At 45.2% G+C, this 16,344-nt stretch overlaps 1 protein-coding gene across 2 annotated transcripts in view; it reads left to right on the top strand.

Annotated features, from left to right (window-relative positions):
* Nucleotides 1-16,344, top strand: part of EDAR (ectodysplasin A receptor) — a 353,642-nt gene that overhangs the window by 105,794 nt on the left and 231,504 nt on the right. For both annotated transcript variants that reach the window (XM_085622640.1, XM_085622641.1), the window contains exons 2-3: nucleotides 12,635-12,704; nucleotides 14,920-15,042. In XM_085622640.1, the coding sequence (XP_085478766.1) occupies nucleotides 12,654-12,704; nucleotides 14,920-15,042 (174 nt within the window). In that variant the 5' untranslated portion in view covers nucleotides 12,635-12,653. The remainder of the gene's footprint in view (nucleotides 1-12,634; nucleotides 12,705-14,919; nucleotides 15,043-16,344) is intronic.

Here is a 16,344-nt window from a genome sequence, read left to right as displayed (position 1 = left end):
CAGATGTTGAAGGCAACACAGAGAGTTGGCAAAGGCAAAATGTACGCAGGATGAAAGGGAGGGAGCAAAGGCAAAGCAGATGACGGCTGGCAAAAAGAAGGCAAAGATGGAGGGTGGAAAGGAGGATGGAAATGCAAGATGGGCGTAGGGAGATGGAGCGGGACAGGAATAGATGGATTGGAAACATCCACTCTTACAGAGAGCTGGCACTAAACATTTTTAAATAGTACTTCTCGAAGCACGCGAGCTGCAGAAGGACGCTGATCATGCAATTAATCAGTACTTGGCCCATACTTCATCAAAGGGGCAAACACACAAAGAAGACAGTGGAACCAGCACTTGCCAACCAAAAAGAAGCAAGGAAATCAGAGTGACAATGGAGCTAACCAATTGTATGTAAAGGGGTTCTAAGCCTTTTTTTTAAGTGTTTTTGCTTTGTTAACAAAAAAGGTGAGATCTATTATAGGGTTGTTAGTTGTTTTCGGCAAAGCTTACAGAGGTGCTATGAGAATTGCTTTATTCAAGAGTTGTCTACTCAGAGTTGAGAGTTTCAATTTCGAAAGCACTTTAATGATCCTACTGATTGGTCCTAAGGGAAGATAGTGAATTTTACGTCTTCTCTTCTGGGAGGCCTCCAAGGAAAAGATGTCTTTCTTGGAAAGGCTCGGCAGTCAGCTGAAATCCGGGAGCATGCTATTGAGTAAATTCATTTTCAGAAATTCATAATAGTGCTAGGCTTTGTAAACACTCGCGAAAAACGAACTATACATTATGAAACACGGAAACACGGACTTCGGCTCACGGAAGAAAATGAACGTGCCTGGGTTTCCTGTTTGCGGTTTTCCCAGGAGAAATTGTTAGAACAAAGGGGCTCAATATTTACTTAAGACCTGAATAAACTTGCGGAATTGCTCCGAGGTATATTTGAAAGTGAGGACACTGTTTTGTGGAGCCCTTAATCCACGTGTTCTGTGAAAAAAAAGTGTAATAGACGCTGCCCCATATTTTTATTCAACCTTGCATGATTGGCTCCTTACTAATGAATTACAGAATCATACCATTAGCCAAAATGGAGGTGAACGTCGATTGGTTTTTGGAGCATCCAAATTTTAGACCCCCTTGTAGCCCAACTAACCCAAAAGCAACATTAGACAAACACAAATACCAACTTGTTTCTCCCTTGTCCCAGGAAGCTTGCATATCACCCTTCTCCTGATGGAACTGCACTAGCTCCCGTCGCTGGTCCACACCATCTCCAAAACCAGCTGCATCATTTACAAAGCGATCATGACCAGCACCCCTGCTTATTTTGCAGACAAGCTCACCATTTCTTGTGGTGTTTGGCACACCCACAGCCAGGACTCCTTCAGACAGAGACGACCAACTAAGAAGTTTAAAAAAGAAAACAATGCAGCAGGCCTTTTCCATCTATACACCCTGGTTCTGGGACAACTTGCCCCTATCTATCAAAACTGTCCCAATGCTGCTCCAATTTAGGGAAGGTCTGAACGCACCTTTTTAAAGAACATTGCATCACAATGCATTATGATACTCACACCTAATATAGGGTAGCGCTACTATAAAATCTAAATAATAATAAAGAAGATGGGCCGGGCATAACAAATGTTATGGACGAAAACCCTCACTTACCCGAGGGTGACATGCTTCATCAATGGGTTCCTCCAACACAAGGGGACCGCAAGGTACCCCTTGTGGGCTAGGACTTTACCCAAAGGGGAAGGAGCAGGAGTACAAAGCATGTGTTGGTTCTGCCAACTCAGTATGGTAAGGAGGGGCAGAGTGAAAAGAAAAGAAATAGTGTGACTAAAAAACGATCTACCTAGGGGCAACAACTTTATTCTTCCTGCCTAAGTAGTAGTCTGTTAAAATGCAAGTGAATGTAGGGTTGGAAAAGAATACCCTATCTAGTGATCAACATGTTTCTGCCCAGGTGACGAAAAATGTTCAAGGCATTCATCAGGATCATAAGAGAGTCACTCTGCTAGTAAAGTGCATAAATCATAATATAATACTTAGGCCTTAATCTCTTGACCATCAATCGCAATGTCGATCTGTGCGATGGATCAGAAGGCTCTGTAAGAACAATAGAACCATGTCTTAAAAAGATATAAACGTACACCCATGTGCACCAAAGCCCAAATTCAGTGACAAAAGTAAAATTCTTACCTATAGCATATAGTCTATGTGTCTACTCAACCATCTGCCGAGTCCCACACCATGTCAGTTATGCTATTAGGAAATGTAGATACTTATTAAAAATATAATCATAACTCATATAGCAGACACCAAAGTATTGGTACACAAGAGAACCTAAAAAGGATCGTGATAACAGACTTTATCACTAATAGTATGTTGTAATGTCACCAAATTGGTAGTATCGTTCACAATGTACCACCTATAGTTACAAACCTTATCTGTTGATATATGTGTATTCGGGGTATGCTCTTAGATGATAAGATAGAGACCCCATGGCAGTAACCAAATAGAACCCCAGTCTATATGCATATCTTCTCAAACTTAAAGCGTCAATGCACTCAATTAGTATCTCATAATAGATTCTGCTTCAACTTTGGTGGTTTGATGTGGACACCTCATTGTCCTGCCACATATTTTTTTCTCACCGCTGATACTGTAAAGGCATTTTAGATGATTGTATGGACTTCTGCTAACCCATAGGTGATCAGCTCACCCAGCTTTAGTTAAATATTACATTCTGTACAATTACAAAACTGAAAAGTTTAAGGTTGCTGTTAAAGTTTTGAGAAAGTAGGGCCAATTCGTCATCAGCTAGGTGCTTCAAAATGGTGTAACAGACTTCTCAAAAATGCATTCATGATCGTCGCCATACTAGAAGGTCTGGGAAGGGGTAAGATGTCACTTCACCTATAATGTTGGCTGAGAGGCATACTAAATAAATACCAAACGCAATACACCTCTTGGAATTTCCACACAATCTATACCACCATCTTAAATCAGAACATATGACTTATGCAGGCAGGGTGGAAATATTTTCAGGATACCAGTTGAAGTGTACTTTGGTTACAATCTCTTACCTCACACTCTTATCTGTGAAATACAGGGTGGAAGCGATGGGGCAGAATATGGACCCATCCTTGGATTGCACACATTGTGCCTTGAAGAGATCACTTCTGTTGTAAATGTTGGAAAAGTGGTTGTTAACCAAGTGGACGCTCATCTGTGAAATCGTGCCTTTTCAGTCTGTAAACTGGAAGCATCCTGTCTGATCTTCGAAAAAGGATATTTATGTTATTACTCAGTTAAGCCCTTAAAAGTGCCCAAACAGGAAATTACATTGTGAGGGTCATTGATGACAACCCTCAAAATGATATCCTTAATCTTAGTCTGTTTCACCTTTAATGACATCAGTAACTACATAGGATGTAGGAAACGCATTAACGACACAATTAACCGCTGTCTAGTCGACGCACATACTGTGCATTTTTGCAGAGCAGCTGATTGTTCTGTTACCCTTTATAGAGAATATTGAGTTATACAGAATATCCATCTGTGGCTACAATGATGAATGACGGGCTAAAACCAAGTATTAGATGATCTGACAGACAGCACCCCCAAGATGTTAGTAATGCAGATAAGCAGATTCAGTCATTTCTCTGACCAGCCATTCATGGACTCTCTAATGCTCACTAAGGGCCAGGCAATCTATGGAACACATAGTAAAATGTGCAATCTATCGTCTTTGCTCTCAGACTTTTGCTGTAGGACATAGCAGTGGGAGCACAAAAAACAAAATTAGCATCTTGCCACTAAAGGTCCCATTTTAAATGGGCTGGAAAATGTTCCAGTACCCCCCTCTCAAAACTACCACTAACGTGTGTATTGGTATATTTGGGGTACAGGCAATGGAAATACTATTGATTACTTGTTTTTGGGTAATAATGCAATGACAACCCTATATCCGCACCAATTTCTGCGTGCTTTGCCCCATTTTTGCCCAGTGATTCATCTCTACATTTCTCCTGCTTTGAGCAGGTGAAATGTCTAGGTGAGAATATACAGAACTGTGGTGTTCAGCAGATCTTTGAAGTGAGAATTACTAGGCACTCACAATGAGGTCCTCGCACCGACAGCATGTGAGGCAACAGACAAAATCTTAAAAGACCTAATTTACAATTGATCGAAGATTTTCATAAATGCCTCATTTGCCCCAGGAATATCAGATAATATATAGGGCCTTATTTAGAGTTTGGAGGGCAGATATCCTATCCACCATATTACAAGTGCTTTAGGCTATAATGCACTTGTAACACAGTGGGATTTCTTTTTAAAAAAAAAACTTTTTATTATAGCGCTTACAACCAAGACACACGTCATAGAAACATCTTACACATATGTTGCATTTCCGCATTTCGGTAGCACTGGCTCATAATCAAACCTCCTATCATAGTTATTGTCGACACCCCTTCGTTCAGTCCCCCTTCTCAATTTCAGTTCCATCATCATCAGTACCCTCCTCCTACATTATCCTTGGCGGTGCACATATGTATCCCCTGAATTTATTCCAGTTCCCCCATACCCTATTCCACTTTCGCGGACAGCCACGATTGACATATACAGTTTTCTCGGCCACCATAGCTGAGTCCATATCTTTGCACCATGCTTTGAGTGTTGGTAAGTCTGCTGAGCCCCATTTTTGTGCAATATTACATTTTGCAAACATTATCCCCAATGTGGCCCAATTCTGCGCTGTGCGAGTAAGATCATTCGGCTCCCAAATATTTAATAAACATTTCCTGGGCTCAGGTATTAGTGATACTTCCCCCGCCTGCGATATTGTTCTCATCACCTTAACCCAGTAATCTGTGACCTTTGGGCATTGCCACAGGGTATGGTAAAATGTGCCCTCCTCCCCACAGCACCTTAGGCAATACGGGTTTAATGCTGTACCTATTTTGTATAGAGTGATCCTCATGTAGTAGGTTCGGTGCAGTATTTTAAGCTGCACCAACCTGAGTTTTGAAGATATTCCCACCTCCCTCGGTGAAGCCAGTGCCTCCTGTCACTCAGTGTTGTCCAGATCTCCCACCTCCCGGGACCATTTTTCCCGAAGTCTCTTGGTGGGATCAGGAAGGTTGTTAATTAGTTTCCAGTAGGTGAGAGAGGTAGCCCGTTTGTGCATGTAGTCTGTCAACAGCTGGGTCTCCAGTGGGGTTGCCTCCGGGACCTCAGCGCCCGGTGTCAAGGCCGCCTGGAGCGCGTGTTTCACCTGCATATATCTAAAGACTTCGGAGGGTGTCAACTCGTACTGCTGTTGCAGACGTTCGAATGTGATTACTTTTCCTCTGTGCCACATGTCCTCCACTGTGGATATACCAATTGCGTCCCACCGTGTGAACCCCTTGCAATTCCGGAGGTTTCCCAGCCTTTGCGCATCCCAGAGCGGAGTGAGTTGTGTTATGACCCCCTGCCAGCCCAGTTTGGTGTGTTCTGTGTGCCATATTGTAACTGTATGTCTTGTGGGCCCTATGAAAGAGGGGGTCTGCTTTTTGTTATAAAGGGCTGACAACATACCGTCTGTTCCCAGTCCCAATCTGTCCGCTTTAAAGGCAGGGTCCGCCTGAGAGGTGTGTATCCACTGATTAATGACTTTCAATTGAGCCGCCCAATAATATAACTATGTTTGGGAGTGCTATCCCTCCGTCATACCAGCCCTTAACCAGCTTGTCCTGCGCAATGCGTGCTGGTTTGTTCCCCCACATTAGAGTGGCGACTTGTGCTGCTATCGTTTTAAAGTAGCTGGGTGGCACTGGAAACGGCGTATTTTCCAGTGCGCATAAGAAGCGAGGGAGTGCCATGATTTTGAAAAGCGCAGCCCTACCCAGCAGCGTCAGTGGTAGTGTTCCCCAATGAACCGCATCTCTTTTCAGATGCTCCAAGGGGGGCACGAGGTTCCGTTTAAAGAAAATATCTGGGTTGGGTGTTATGTATATACCTAAATATTTAAACGTGTCCTCTGCGATCTGTAGTGGGCACTCCTCTGGGATCCGCGGCGGTGGACCACGTATAACAAACATGACCAATTTAGACCAGTTTATGGTGTACCTGGAAGCCCTACCAAAGATTCCACAAGTATTTAGGAGTACCAGTATGGAGCGCCTGGGTGAGGTCATATACTATAACACATCATCCGCATATAGGGAGATGCGGTCCTCCCATCCTTCCACTCATCGGATTCCCCGAATCATCGGCTCCCACCTAATCCACGCTGCTAGTGGCTCCAGTACAAGGGCAAATAGTAGTGGTGACAGAGGGCAGCCTTGACACGTGCCCCGTGCCAACGGAAAGTTCCCCCAAATATGACCATTGGCCGTAACATGTGCTACCGGTTTAGTGTATAGTAAACGGATCCAAGCACAAAATTTAGGGCCAAAGCCCAAATGCAGAAGCACAGCGAATAGGAAGGTCCACTCAACCATATCGAACGCCTTTCGCGCGTCCAGAGAGAGTATGACCGCAGGCTCCTGAATGTATGGGATACGGGCCATCACCCCGTGCAGGCGTCTTAAGTTTAGAGCCGTGTTTCTGCCCGGCATGAGTCGTCAGGTGTGGCGTCAGCCTGAGCGCAAGGAGTTTCGCAAGAATTTTGGCCTCTGCGTTGATTAAAGATATCGGGCGATATAAAGCACATTCCTCAGGGGGCTTTCCAGGTTTCGGGATTGCTATTATAGTGGCAGTTCGCTGATCCAGCGGGAGTTCACCCACCTGTAAACTATCATTATACATATGTAACAGGTGAGGGGCAAGGGTCCCAGCCACCGTCTTATAAAGCTCTATTGGTATACCATTAGGCCCCACCGCCTTCCCAGATTGCAGCGAGCTAATCGCCACTAACAATTCTTCCACTGTGAGATCGGCCTCCAGCGCCAGGGCCGCCTCCAGAGTGAGTTTGGGCATAGCAATATCTTTTATATATGTCAATGCTTCATCCATAGTCATCACTGAGGACGACTCATATACCTGCTGAAAGTGCTGCGCCAGGGTGCGTGTTATCGTTCCTGGATCGGCCGTCTCCTGCCCTTCCCTCGTTCGGAGTCGCGCTATCCATTTTTTCCCCTGCTCCCTTTTATCAAGCCACGCCAGGAGTTTACCGGCTTTATCACCTGTGTCGTAAACCCTATGTTGTGTGGCCAGCAGTCTTAGCTTAGTTGTTTCCCTAAGATATTCCCTATACTGTTGTTGCATCAAACGCAATTGCTGGGAAATAACCGGTGTTAGGTTATTGGTGTGTTGGGCCTCAGCGTTATATAGTTCTAACTCTATATCATTCTGTTCCTGTTGTTTTTCCCGTTTATGCCCTGTGATAGACGCAATGGCATGTCCCCTGAAAACCGCCTTATAAGCCTCCCACAGGGTAGTTGGAGAGCGGACCAATTGGGCATTTTCTTGGAAGTAGTGTTGTGTCGCCTCAATGCTAGCTTTTCGGATCTTAGGAACCTGTAAATAACCTGGGAAAATGGGGTAGACGCCCTGCCTCACTCTGTGGCGATATGTATATGTCAACAACATTGGGGAGTGGTCCGAGATGCCTCTGGGTCTAATCTCTACCTTTTCAACATTTTTCAAACTGTCCGTGGTGGCGAAGAAATAATCTATTCTAGATAGACTGTTATGAACCCCAGAGTAAAAAGTGAACTGCCGTGTTGTGGGGTGGTGACTTCTCCATATGTAAATGAGTCCCAGCGCTTCTAGAAAGCTCCCAAGGCGCGAACTACTTGTGTGGTGCGTTTTCACAGGGTATCAGTCAGTGGACCCATCTATAATTGCATTAAAGTCCCCCCCGATCAGCAGCTCTTCCTCTGGAAGGTCAAGTAAAAAGTCACTCAGAGCCGGGAGTGTGACAGCATGCAGGGCCGGGGGAACATAAACTGACACTATATTAATAGCTCGCCCTTCCCATTGTCCAGCAATGGCCGCGAAGCGACCGTATCCATCTGTCTTTATTTTATGTACTATTAGTGGTGACTGCTTTCTGACCAAGATACCCACCCCTCTTGAGCCAGAGGAAAATTCCGAGTGCGCAACCATTTTAAACCCCCACCTGTCCATCGCCTTACAGGTGGCGCCGGTGAGATGTGTCTCTGGCAACAGGGCCACCACCGGGGAGCTGCGTTTTAGGCATTGCAAAACTAAGCCTCTCTTTATTTTGTCCCCCAGGCCACGCACATTCCACGTAATTAGGGTTAATGGAGCTACCTGAGTCGTAGGACACAACCTCTGATAAGTGACCAATGAGTCTAGTTCCGCCATAAATGTGATTGTATAAGAGGTAATGCGGATTCAATTACTTGAAGCCCCCGTCGACCAGTGCCCAGGAATGTCTCAAATATGTGTGCCTTTACAAAATCAACAATAAAACAAAAACCTAACCATCTAACCAATCCCTGTCCCCCCACCCCCCTCCCTGTCTCCCTGCTAGACGGATACCAAACTACCCGCCACCCCAACTGTGCCGAGTGCTTATTCCCCGAATCCATGAACAGTACTTGCGTGTGAGGGCGAGGAGTCCGAGGCATTCCGCAGTCCATCCCCACCCTAGAGACAATCCCACCTCAAAGAACTACTACAGCTTCTTGGTGGTATCACCGCCGCGGGCTTCCGTGCTCCCCCGGGCAAGGGGGGGGGGCATCTCGTTCTCACCGTCTCGTCCACGTTTAAGGCCCTCTGTACAACCTCGCCCAAGTTATATACGCTGCATCTGAGTTTGGTGAGTCCCAATTATATGATTCCACTTGACCTCACTCCTCGACCTCCGGTCTCCGCGTGGTATCTTCCTCCTGTTCGGAACTGCGTTCTCCGGCATCCACCTCCTCCCTTCGCTGTTGTTGTCGTCTCTCCGCTCGGCTGGATCCATCCACTCGCCGCCAACCCTCGAGCCAGTCGTAGGCTTCTTCTGGCGTATCAAAAAACCAGGCCTTGCCATCTGCCACCACCTGTAGCCTCGCCGGGAACAGCTTGGAATAAGACAGCTCCCTCCGTCTAAGTTCCTTCTTTATTTCAAGAAAGCTTCTGCGACGTTTGGTGACCGCCGCCGTAAAGTCTGGGAAGAAGGATATCACCGAGTTGTGAATGCCTAGTGGCGGAGCCACTCGCGCTGTTTGCAGAATAGCATCCCTATCACGGAAATTGAAAATACGGGCCAGTATTGGTCTGGGGGGCACTCCAGGTTTGGTCCTTCCCCCCGGCACCCTGTGTGCTCTATCCTCAGAGAAGAAGGTTGAGAGGCCTCTGGGCTGAAGTTTGGTTTTAATAAGGTCTTCAATGTAGAGGTCCATGGCTGGACTTCCTTCACTTTCGGGAATACCCGTGATTCTAACATTATTGCGGCGTGAGCGCCCTTCTTGGTCGTCCAGCTTCGCCGCCATCATTCTATTATCAGCTTCCAGTTGGCTGACCTTTTGGATTAGCGTAGCCGAGACTTTAGATAAGGATTTTGTCACCTGTTCCACCTCGGTGACCCTGGCGGTCATTTTTTGGAAGTCGGCTCTCAAGAACGAGACATCAGTAGAAATGGAACCCACCATCGACTGTACCTTAGTAAGAGCATCCATAATGTCATCTAACGTCACTTTACTCGCTCCTTCCCCATCGGGGGCCGTGTCTGTGACAGCTGTACGATTCGACTGCGCAGGAGTGTCTTAAGCGTAGGCAAACTTATCCAGCTTTAACTGTGAGTTCGTGCGCTGCCCTTTGCCCCCCATTGCGGACAGGCCAAGATCGCGTTGATCGGTAATCACCGCTGCCTGCCGCAGGACCTCCAGGTCTGCGCGGCCTGTCGGTTTTCCCGCCTTGTCAGAATGTGTGGGCAATGGGGTATTTACCTAGACGTGGCAAGCCAGCAGACGTGCACTCAGTCTCCGCGTGTCCATAGACAGCCGGTGGACGTCCGACTTTGTTATTAAGATCACCGCTTGGTCTTTATTCAATTAAATTTGGTACCCATATAGCTGCCATGCAGGGAGTTGCTGCCCAAAGTTGTGCCACCGCTGGAAATGAGGGAGGATGGCCTCGCATAACTCCCCCAGGGCACCGATCCTGCCCCCTGCCGCCCGTCGACTGTTGGCCGGTGTTTGTGCTCAGTCTCCCGATGCAGCACTGATATAACAGAGATATGTGCTGCCACTTCTTGGTTTCTCACTCCACCAAGTGGGTCACGTTTCCCTGTGAGACCCCGATCTCTGCCGGTGGAGCAGGCGGCCCGCCACCCCTGAGCGTGCCTCACTATAAGTACTGGCTGTTTATGGGGGTGATGATACGCGCTTGTAAGTGTGTGGCCCCAGGATCAGCCCCATGCCCCCCATGGCCGTCCTCGGTATTTCTATGTAGCTGCTGCAGTCCCCTTTGGCCTCGTGATTGCCGTTCCTCTCAGGGCGCGCCGCTCTCCAGGCCTGGCCGGCGCCCTCTCCACCGGCGCCCTCCTCAGGACGTCCGCTTCGCCGAGCAGCAGGGGGGTCTAGCGAGCGCCAGGCAGCGTCCGGTTCAAAGGCGCTGCTCCCGCACTCGATTCCTGATATACGCCGAGGACCGCCCCACCGCCACAAGTTCGCCGGGCCGTGAGCCTCCACCCTGGGCCCCAGTTCCAGGCAAGCCCCCGGTCTCAGCCGCTTGTTTAGGCCGCTCCGCGCCACACGCTCTGCCCAGCGCGCTGCTTGTCATATGGACAGGGAATATGGGCGATCAAAGCCCCGGCGCCTCTACAAAGTGTGTCCGTCTCTGGGCCAGGATGATTGACCGGATTATATACCGGATAGTCAGGGGAAAGCTGCTCTGCCGTCGGAGCTCCTTTAAGCGGCGGCCATTAGGATCGGCTGCTGGCCACGCCCCCCCCCCCCCCCACAATGGGATTTCTGGCACATTTAATGACAAAGTATCACGTCCCCCCAAACTCTAAAAAAGGCCATTAAATCACCATTTGTTGAAATCGTAACCCCCAAATAGAAACGCAATGCCAAGTATTTGTTCCATTCTTAGTCCTATCTGACTGAGTCAGTACCGGCACACCGACTCCTGTGGTGGCACTTTAGCCCTATGGAGAGTCAACACTCAGAACAAGTTAGTGAGGAACTAATGGCCTAAATATGAGTTTGGCGGTCCATCGTACCGCCAAACCCGCAGTTGACGTGCAGTGGCAGTCGGGGACCTCCGAACCAGTGGTCCGACTTCCGTAATACGACTATGGTAGTCAGACCACCATAGGACCACCTTAACCACCGGTGATCCTCGATCCCTCTACGGTGGAGCGGTGGTCTGGGGTAGCAATATGCTGGTGATGCTGCTGCTGCATTGTTAAATATATTACGACTTTCCTGACCTCCACACTTTTCATGGCCACACTTTTCATGGTGGTGATCCCGCCATGAAAAGTGTGACGGTCAGGAAAGAAAAGGGACCCTACAGGCCCCCATGGTGCCCATGTACATAGGGGTGCATGCAGAGGGGCATATGGTGTGCCCCCATATGTGCATGCACCCCAGTTCTTGCAAAGCATGGACTGCACAGTTCAAGCTGTGCAAGAACTTGCTTTGGCACTCCTTTGGTGATGCAGCTCAAAGGCTCACATATGAGCTTTAGAACTGCACCACCGCAGGACCGCCGCATTGCCCGCCCGCCAGACCACAAAATTACTCATTATCTGGCGGGTAGAGGACGGTCTACTTTGGCGGTGTGGGAGCGGGTGCTGGCATGGCGGCCCGCTCCTACACCACCAAAGTCATAATCAGGCCCTATGTCACTGGATCATTCTCCTTTCCTCTGTCTCGCAACGTTATGTTGATTTTTATGTTCTAACTTTTAGTCAAAGTTCAAAAAACATAACTCTTTGCTAAATTATTTATTCCTAAATGTGTTCAGATCAAGTGAATTTAGTATGGCTTATGTTCTCTAAATCTAATGTCCTTCAAATGAGCCCTTAAACCACCGTGGGTCGAAACGCCATCAAACCTTTATTCAATTTGACTTTTTTTCTGAATTGATTTTTCTACTGTGGAGATACTTTTAGCAGTACGAGCAACAATGAAACAATTATTGTTCCATTGCCCGCTTGTAATATACACATTCTCAAGTTTCTTTGAGCTCTAATGCACTGTATGATCACTTGAGACTGAGCAAAGCCATTATACATTAAATGTTATGTATACAAAAAGCTTTTTATGGCTATTGTCACCACTTATCTTCTTGTCTAATTCTATATGTATATTTGAGTGTTTATCATTGGCTTGCCTATAGCATCTTCCCACAAGGGCTTGTTTCACATGAGGTCTAGGTCTTTGGTTCCAGGTGTTTACGGGCTGCCCCTGTTGCATTTTGCCATTCTCAAAGAGCCAATGTTCAAATCAAAAGCCTTTAGCAGCCCTAACCCCATCCTGTCCATGCACTCTGATTGACCAGATAGATTGCAACCTTGTGTGTTTTCTTTGCCACATTGCAGGGATTGAACTGGTACTTACATTTTGGGAACCAGTGGGTGTGCAGGTCTCAATGCCATGATGCTGAGATGCTATATTATGAGATGTGGTAATTTCCACGTGACAACTGAATTTAGCTGATCTAAACATACTAACTCTCCCTATCTTTACAGGTCAAAGTGCCAGAAGGATATGGCCCAGGATAAGGAGCACAGACGGATCCGTGTTTTCCGACTTCTCATGGTAAGCCTTCATCATTGTAAGTAGAAAAGAGGGGCATCTCATTACAATCTTCCAAGAGCATTGTTACGTAGTGCTTTTGCTCATCCCTTGAACTTCCACATGGTTTCAGGTTAACTATTGCAAACCAGAGTCTGATTTAGCTTGTTGTGTAGTATTACTGGCATTGTCTTGAGGTCATCTTTTCTCACATCTGCCCACAGATGATTATATTGGGGTTCACACCAGAATCAGGGCAAATCTGGAGTTCTGTGTTTGAAACAATATTTTATATCTTCCAAATGACAAGATGCAGGGAGCTCTGCCCTTTTTGTGATGCTCAGGTGTTGCATCATGGTATGGACACATACCATGATGGCTTCTGCGTCGAGACCAGACAGAACGTCTGTAATGTAAATATAAAGGGAATTTGGGGATGATAAAGTATTTTATATTTAAAAATGACAGTTTAATATTTTGCAGAAAATGAAAAAAGAATTGAAACAAGATGCCATTTTAAAACAAAATTAAAGACATGTTTTGCTTGGTACATTCTAAGCGAAAAGGTAGACGAGATTTACACTTCCAATTGGTCAAAGCCACATAAATAAAATCACACTGGCTTCTTTGTAGCCTCTTATAAATCAGAGCAACGAATGGCTCAAATATCACCAATGTTATCCTGCAAAGGGCATCTTTATTCCAAAGGAGAGATTATCGTTACATTTAGATTGTACAACAGTTATATTTTTTACACTCCTCATCTGGAGTGGTTTGAAATTTAGTGATGGGGTGGTTTGAGAATGTTTACAATTAATCTTAGAGGTAATATAAGATTTGAGTTTCAGCTTGTGAGTTAGGTAAGGGACTGTATAGGGTCTAGGGCTTTGATGGAATGACTTCAGTGGGACACTAAGAACGAATTATTGGAATAGAGGGCATCTGGAAAGACCCTCCTACTTGTAATGGCTAGGGAGACATCCCCTCCAATGGAATTAACGCTCCTTGGAAATGCCACCACTCATATTAGTCACCAGTCAATTATCTGCTAGAACCAATGCCTTACATATCTGAAAATGTGAATTTCTTGAAGTGCTATTCGAGACTATTATCAAGGGGAATCGTGTATACTCTTAAAGACAGAAGCTGCTTTGGAACCGGTAGAACTAAGTTCTAAGCTTCAGTCTGCATTTCGTCCACTATGCCATTTTACAAAGAAAACAGTATCTTTTAAAAAAAAATGAAACCAGACTTCTTTGTACCATTATGTCTTTTTGGCAAACTTTAAAACTATAATAAAATGTACCAATAGCACCTCTAGTTTGTAATGGCACATCATCGTGCAAAAATAATGCTGTGTACTGAAACGAATAAAAAAGGCACTGTCACTTTAAAAATATTAGTATTATGTTGAACACTGAATTATGAAGTTGAGTCAAAAGTTAACCGTATCTTTCCAATGACAAGGTTACACACGGGACTTGAAGGGCAGACAGGATTCATCCCTCAACTTGACTCACTACATGATCAAAAAGACGTAATAACAATAAAATGTAATCTTAGCATTGCCTTTGTTAAGATTTATTTGCACGAATGTAAATTGTGTAATATGCTGGAGCACCCATGTCTCTAGTGTCCAAAAGCATTGGCTTTGATCATTAAGCCAGAATGGTGTTTGGGCTGACGGCATCTTGAGCGATAGATCTTAACTTCTTCACAGCGACTCTCCTGCTCTCTGCTTTCGTCTCCCAAGTCCATCCTCCTACTTCTAATTTTCTTCACTTAAACCAACTTTTCAAATAATCACTAGGGTCAGATACCCAATTTGTATATTGCTCCGAAATCCTGATGAATCAATAATCTTTGTTGTCACGTGAACTATATGTATAAGTCCAAAACATTGTGAACATGTATATATCTGCTTGCAAAGCTCTGAGTATGTCCTCAATTTCTACATCAACCTTGCAGAAAAAAAGTTTTTGTTTTCAATTTTTTATAGAAAGCAATTTTGACTTATTTTCCAATTATCTGTCCTTTGGACTGAGTGACAAGAATGAAAACTGTGTTTGCTCTGACCAATACACTGTGACATTTTATCTTTGCGACATTAAACGGATAAAAGTAACTTTGGACAAATGAAAAAATATTGATCAGAATACACGAGGACTGATTGCTGCCTTGGGCTTTATTACAAATTCCACCTAAAAGTTCCATTAATTCTTCTTTTCTTGGGTCACAGATATCGCTGGTATACTCTGTCCAAGCAGAGTACTCCAACTGTGGTGAAAACGAGTACTATAACCAGACCACGGGGCTGTGCCAGAGCTGCCCAGAGTGTGAACCAGGGGAAGAGCCCTACATGGTAAGTCTTCAATCTAGTTATATGCCCATTGTGTCCATTGTGACTTGATGCATCATCAAACCACACACTTCACAGCATTCTCTTCTGTACTGAAGAGAGAAAGGATTAGTCAGATAGTACTTTTTCCTGTGTGCGGTTAACCATAAACAAAAGGGATGTGTTTCCTTGGGGGATTCTTAGTGTTCCAAAGTGTGAGCGTAGCTCGTGTCATCTTTGGCAACTCAGAAGCATGTGATAGATGGTAACACCTGGGCGCTCAAGGCAAAGTCATTCAAAAGTCTGCATTGTCTAAGCAGAAATGTCCCTGTTACTCCCATGCATCCCTTCTACCCTCATAAAAGAAGTGCTTCTGATGAGGGGAGGAGAATGGGAAACTTATGCATACAGTCAGTCAGTCAAAGATCTTTATTCGGCTAATTTAGCCATAAAAGAACAATAAAAGAGAACATTTGAATTACATAAATATACTTAGCAAAATTAATCTTTGACAAAATCAGGACGCACAAATCATTTTTTTACAATGTTACGTAGCTGATCAACGGATGAAATAAACCTACAAATCATTAAACAAGTGAATTCGTCGTTCAGGAGAAGTAGATGGCGTAGCACAGGTTGGCACTTTCTAATATTTAAACATCTTAATAGTGGTTTTAAAAAGTTACCTCTCGGGCCAGAATAAAGTTTACAAAAAAACCTAAAATGTAAAGTGCTCTGTGCAGAAAATGAATCACATGGACACATTTCTAGTTTGGTAATCACAGTATGCGTCATGTGGATACCAAACCAGGAGATGAGCAATACCCATCCTGAATCTAATCAAATAGAACATTTTGGCCTTACTATCTCTTACTTGCTTCCAGTAAGAGAGAAAATCCTTTTTCAGATTATTTTTTGAGATTGCAGAAATATCACCCGGTGTGCTGAAACAGTCCTCCAGACCCAGCTTCCCTAGTTGTTCATGTATATAAGATAACCAGGGAATTTGTTTTACAAAGTCTAGTTTCAAACAGTCTAAAATGATATCACGCTTCAGGACGGGTTCCTCCTTAGTCCATATGTTGTGCCAGAGCTTCAGGGGAGCTAATTGCGTATAAAAAGTCAACGGTGTTGCACCTAGTTTGATGTGACACATAGTGGCAGGAATGCTTTTTGATAGTGTTAATATGTGTTTTAACATCATATTGTTCGCTCTCTGAAGCCCCAAAGTATTGGTGAAGCCCCATACTCCAGCACCATACAAAGCAACGGAGCATGTCCGTGCCTTGTAGATGTCTATTATAGCTTTAATTGGGCGAGAGCCTA

Source organism: Triturus cristatus, chromosome 8 (genome assembly GCF_964204655.1).
Source record: "Triturus cristatus chromosome 8, aTriCri1.1, whole genome shotgun sequence".
NCBI classification, from domain to species: domain Eukaryota; kingdom Metazoa; phylum Chordata; class Amphibia; order Caudata; family Salamandridae; genus Triturus; species Triturus cristatus.
Note: the sequence above shows the minus strand (reverse complement) of the source record. Positions and strands in the feature narration are given on the sequence as shown.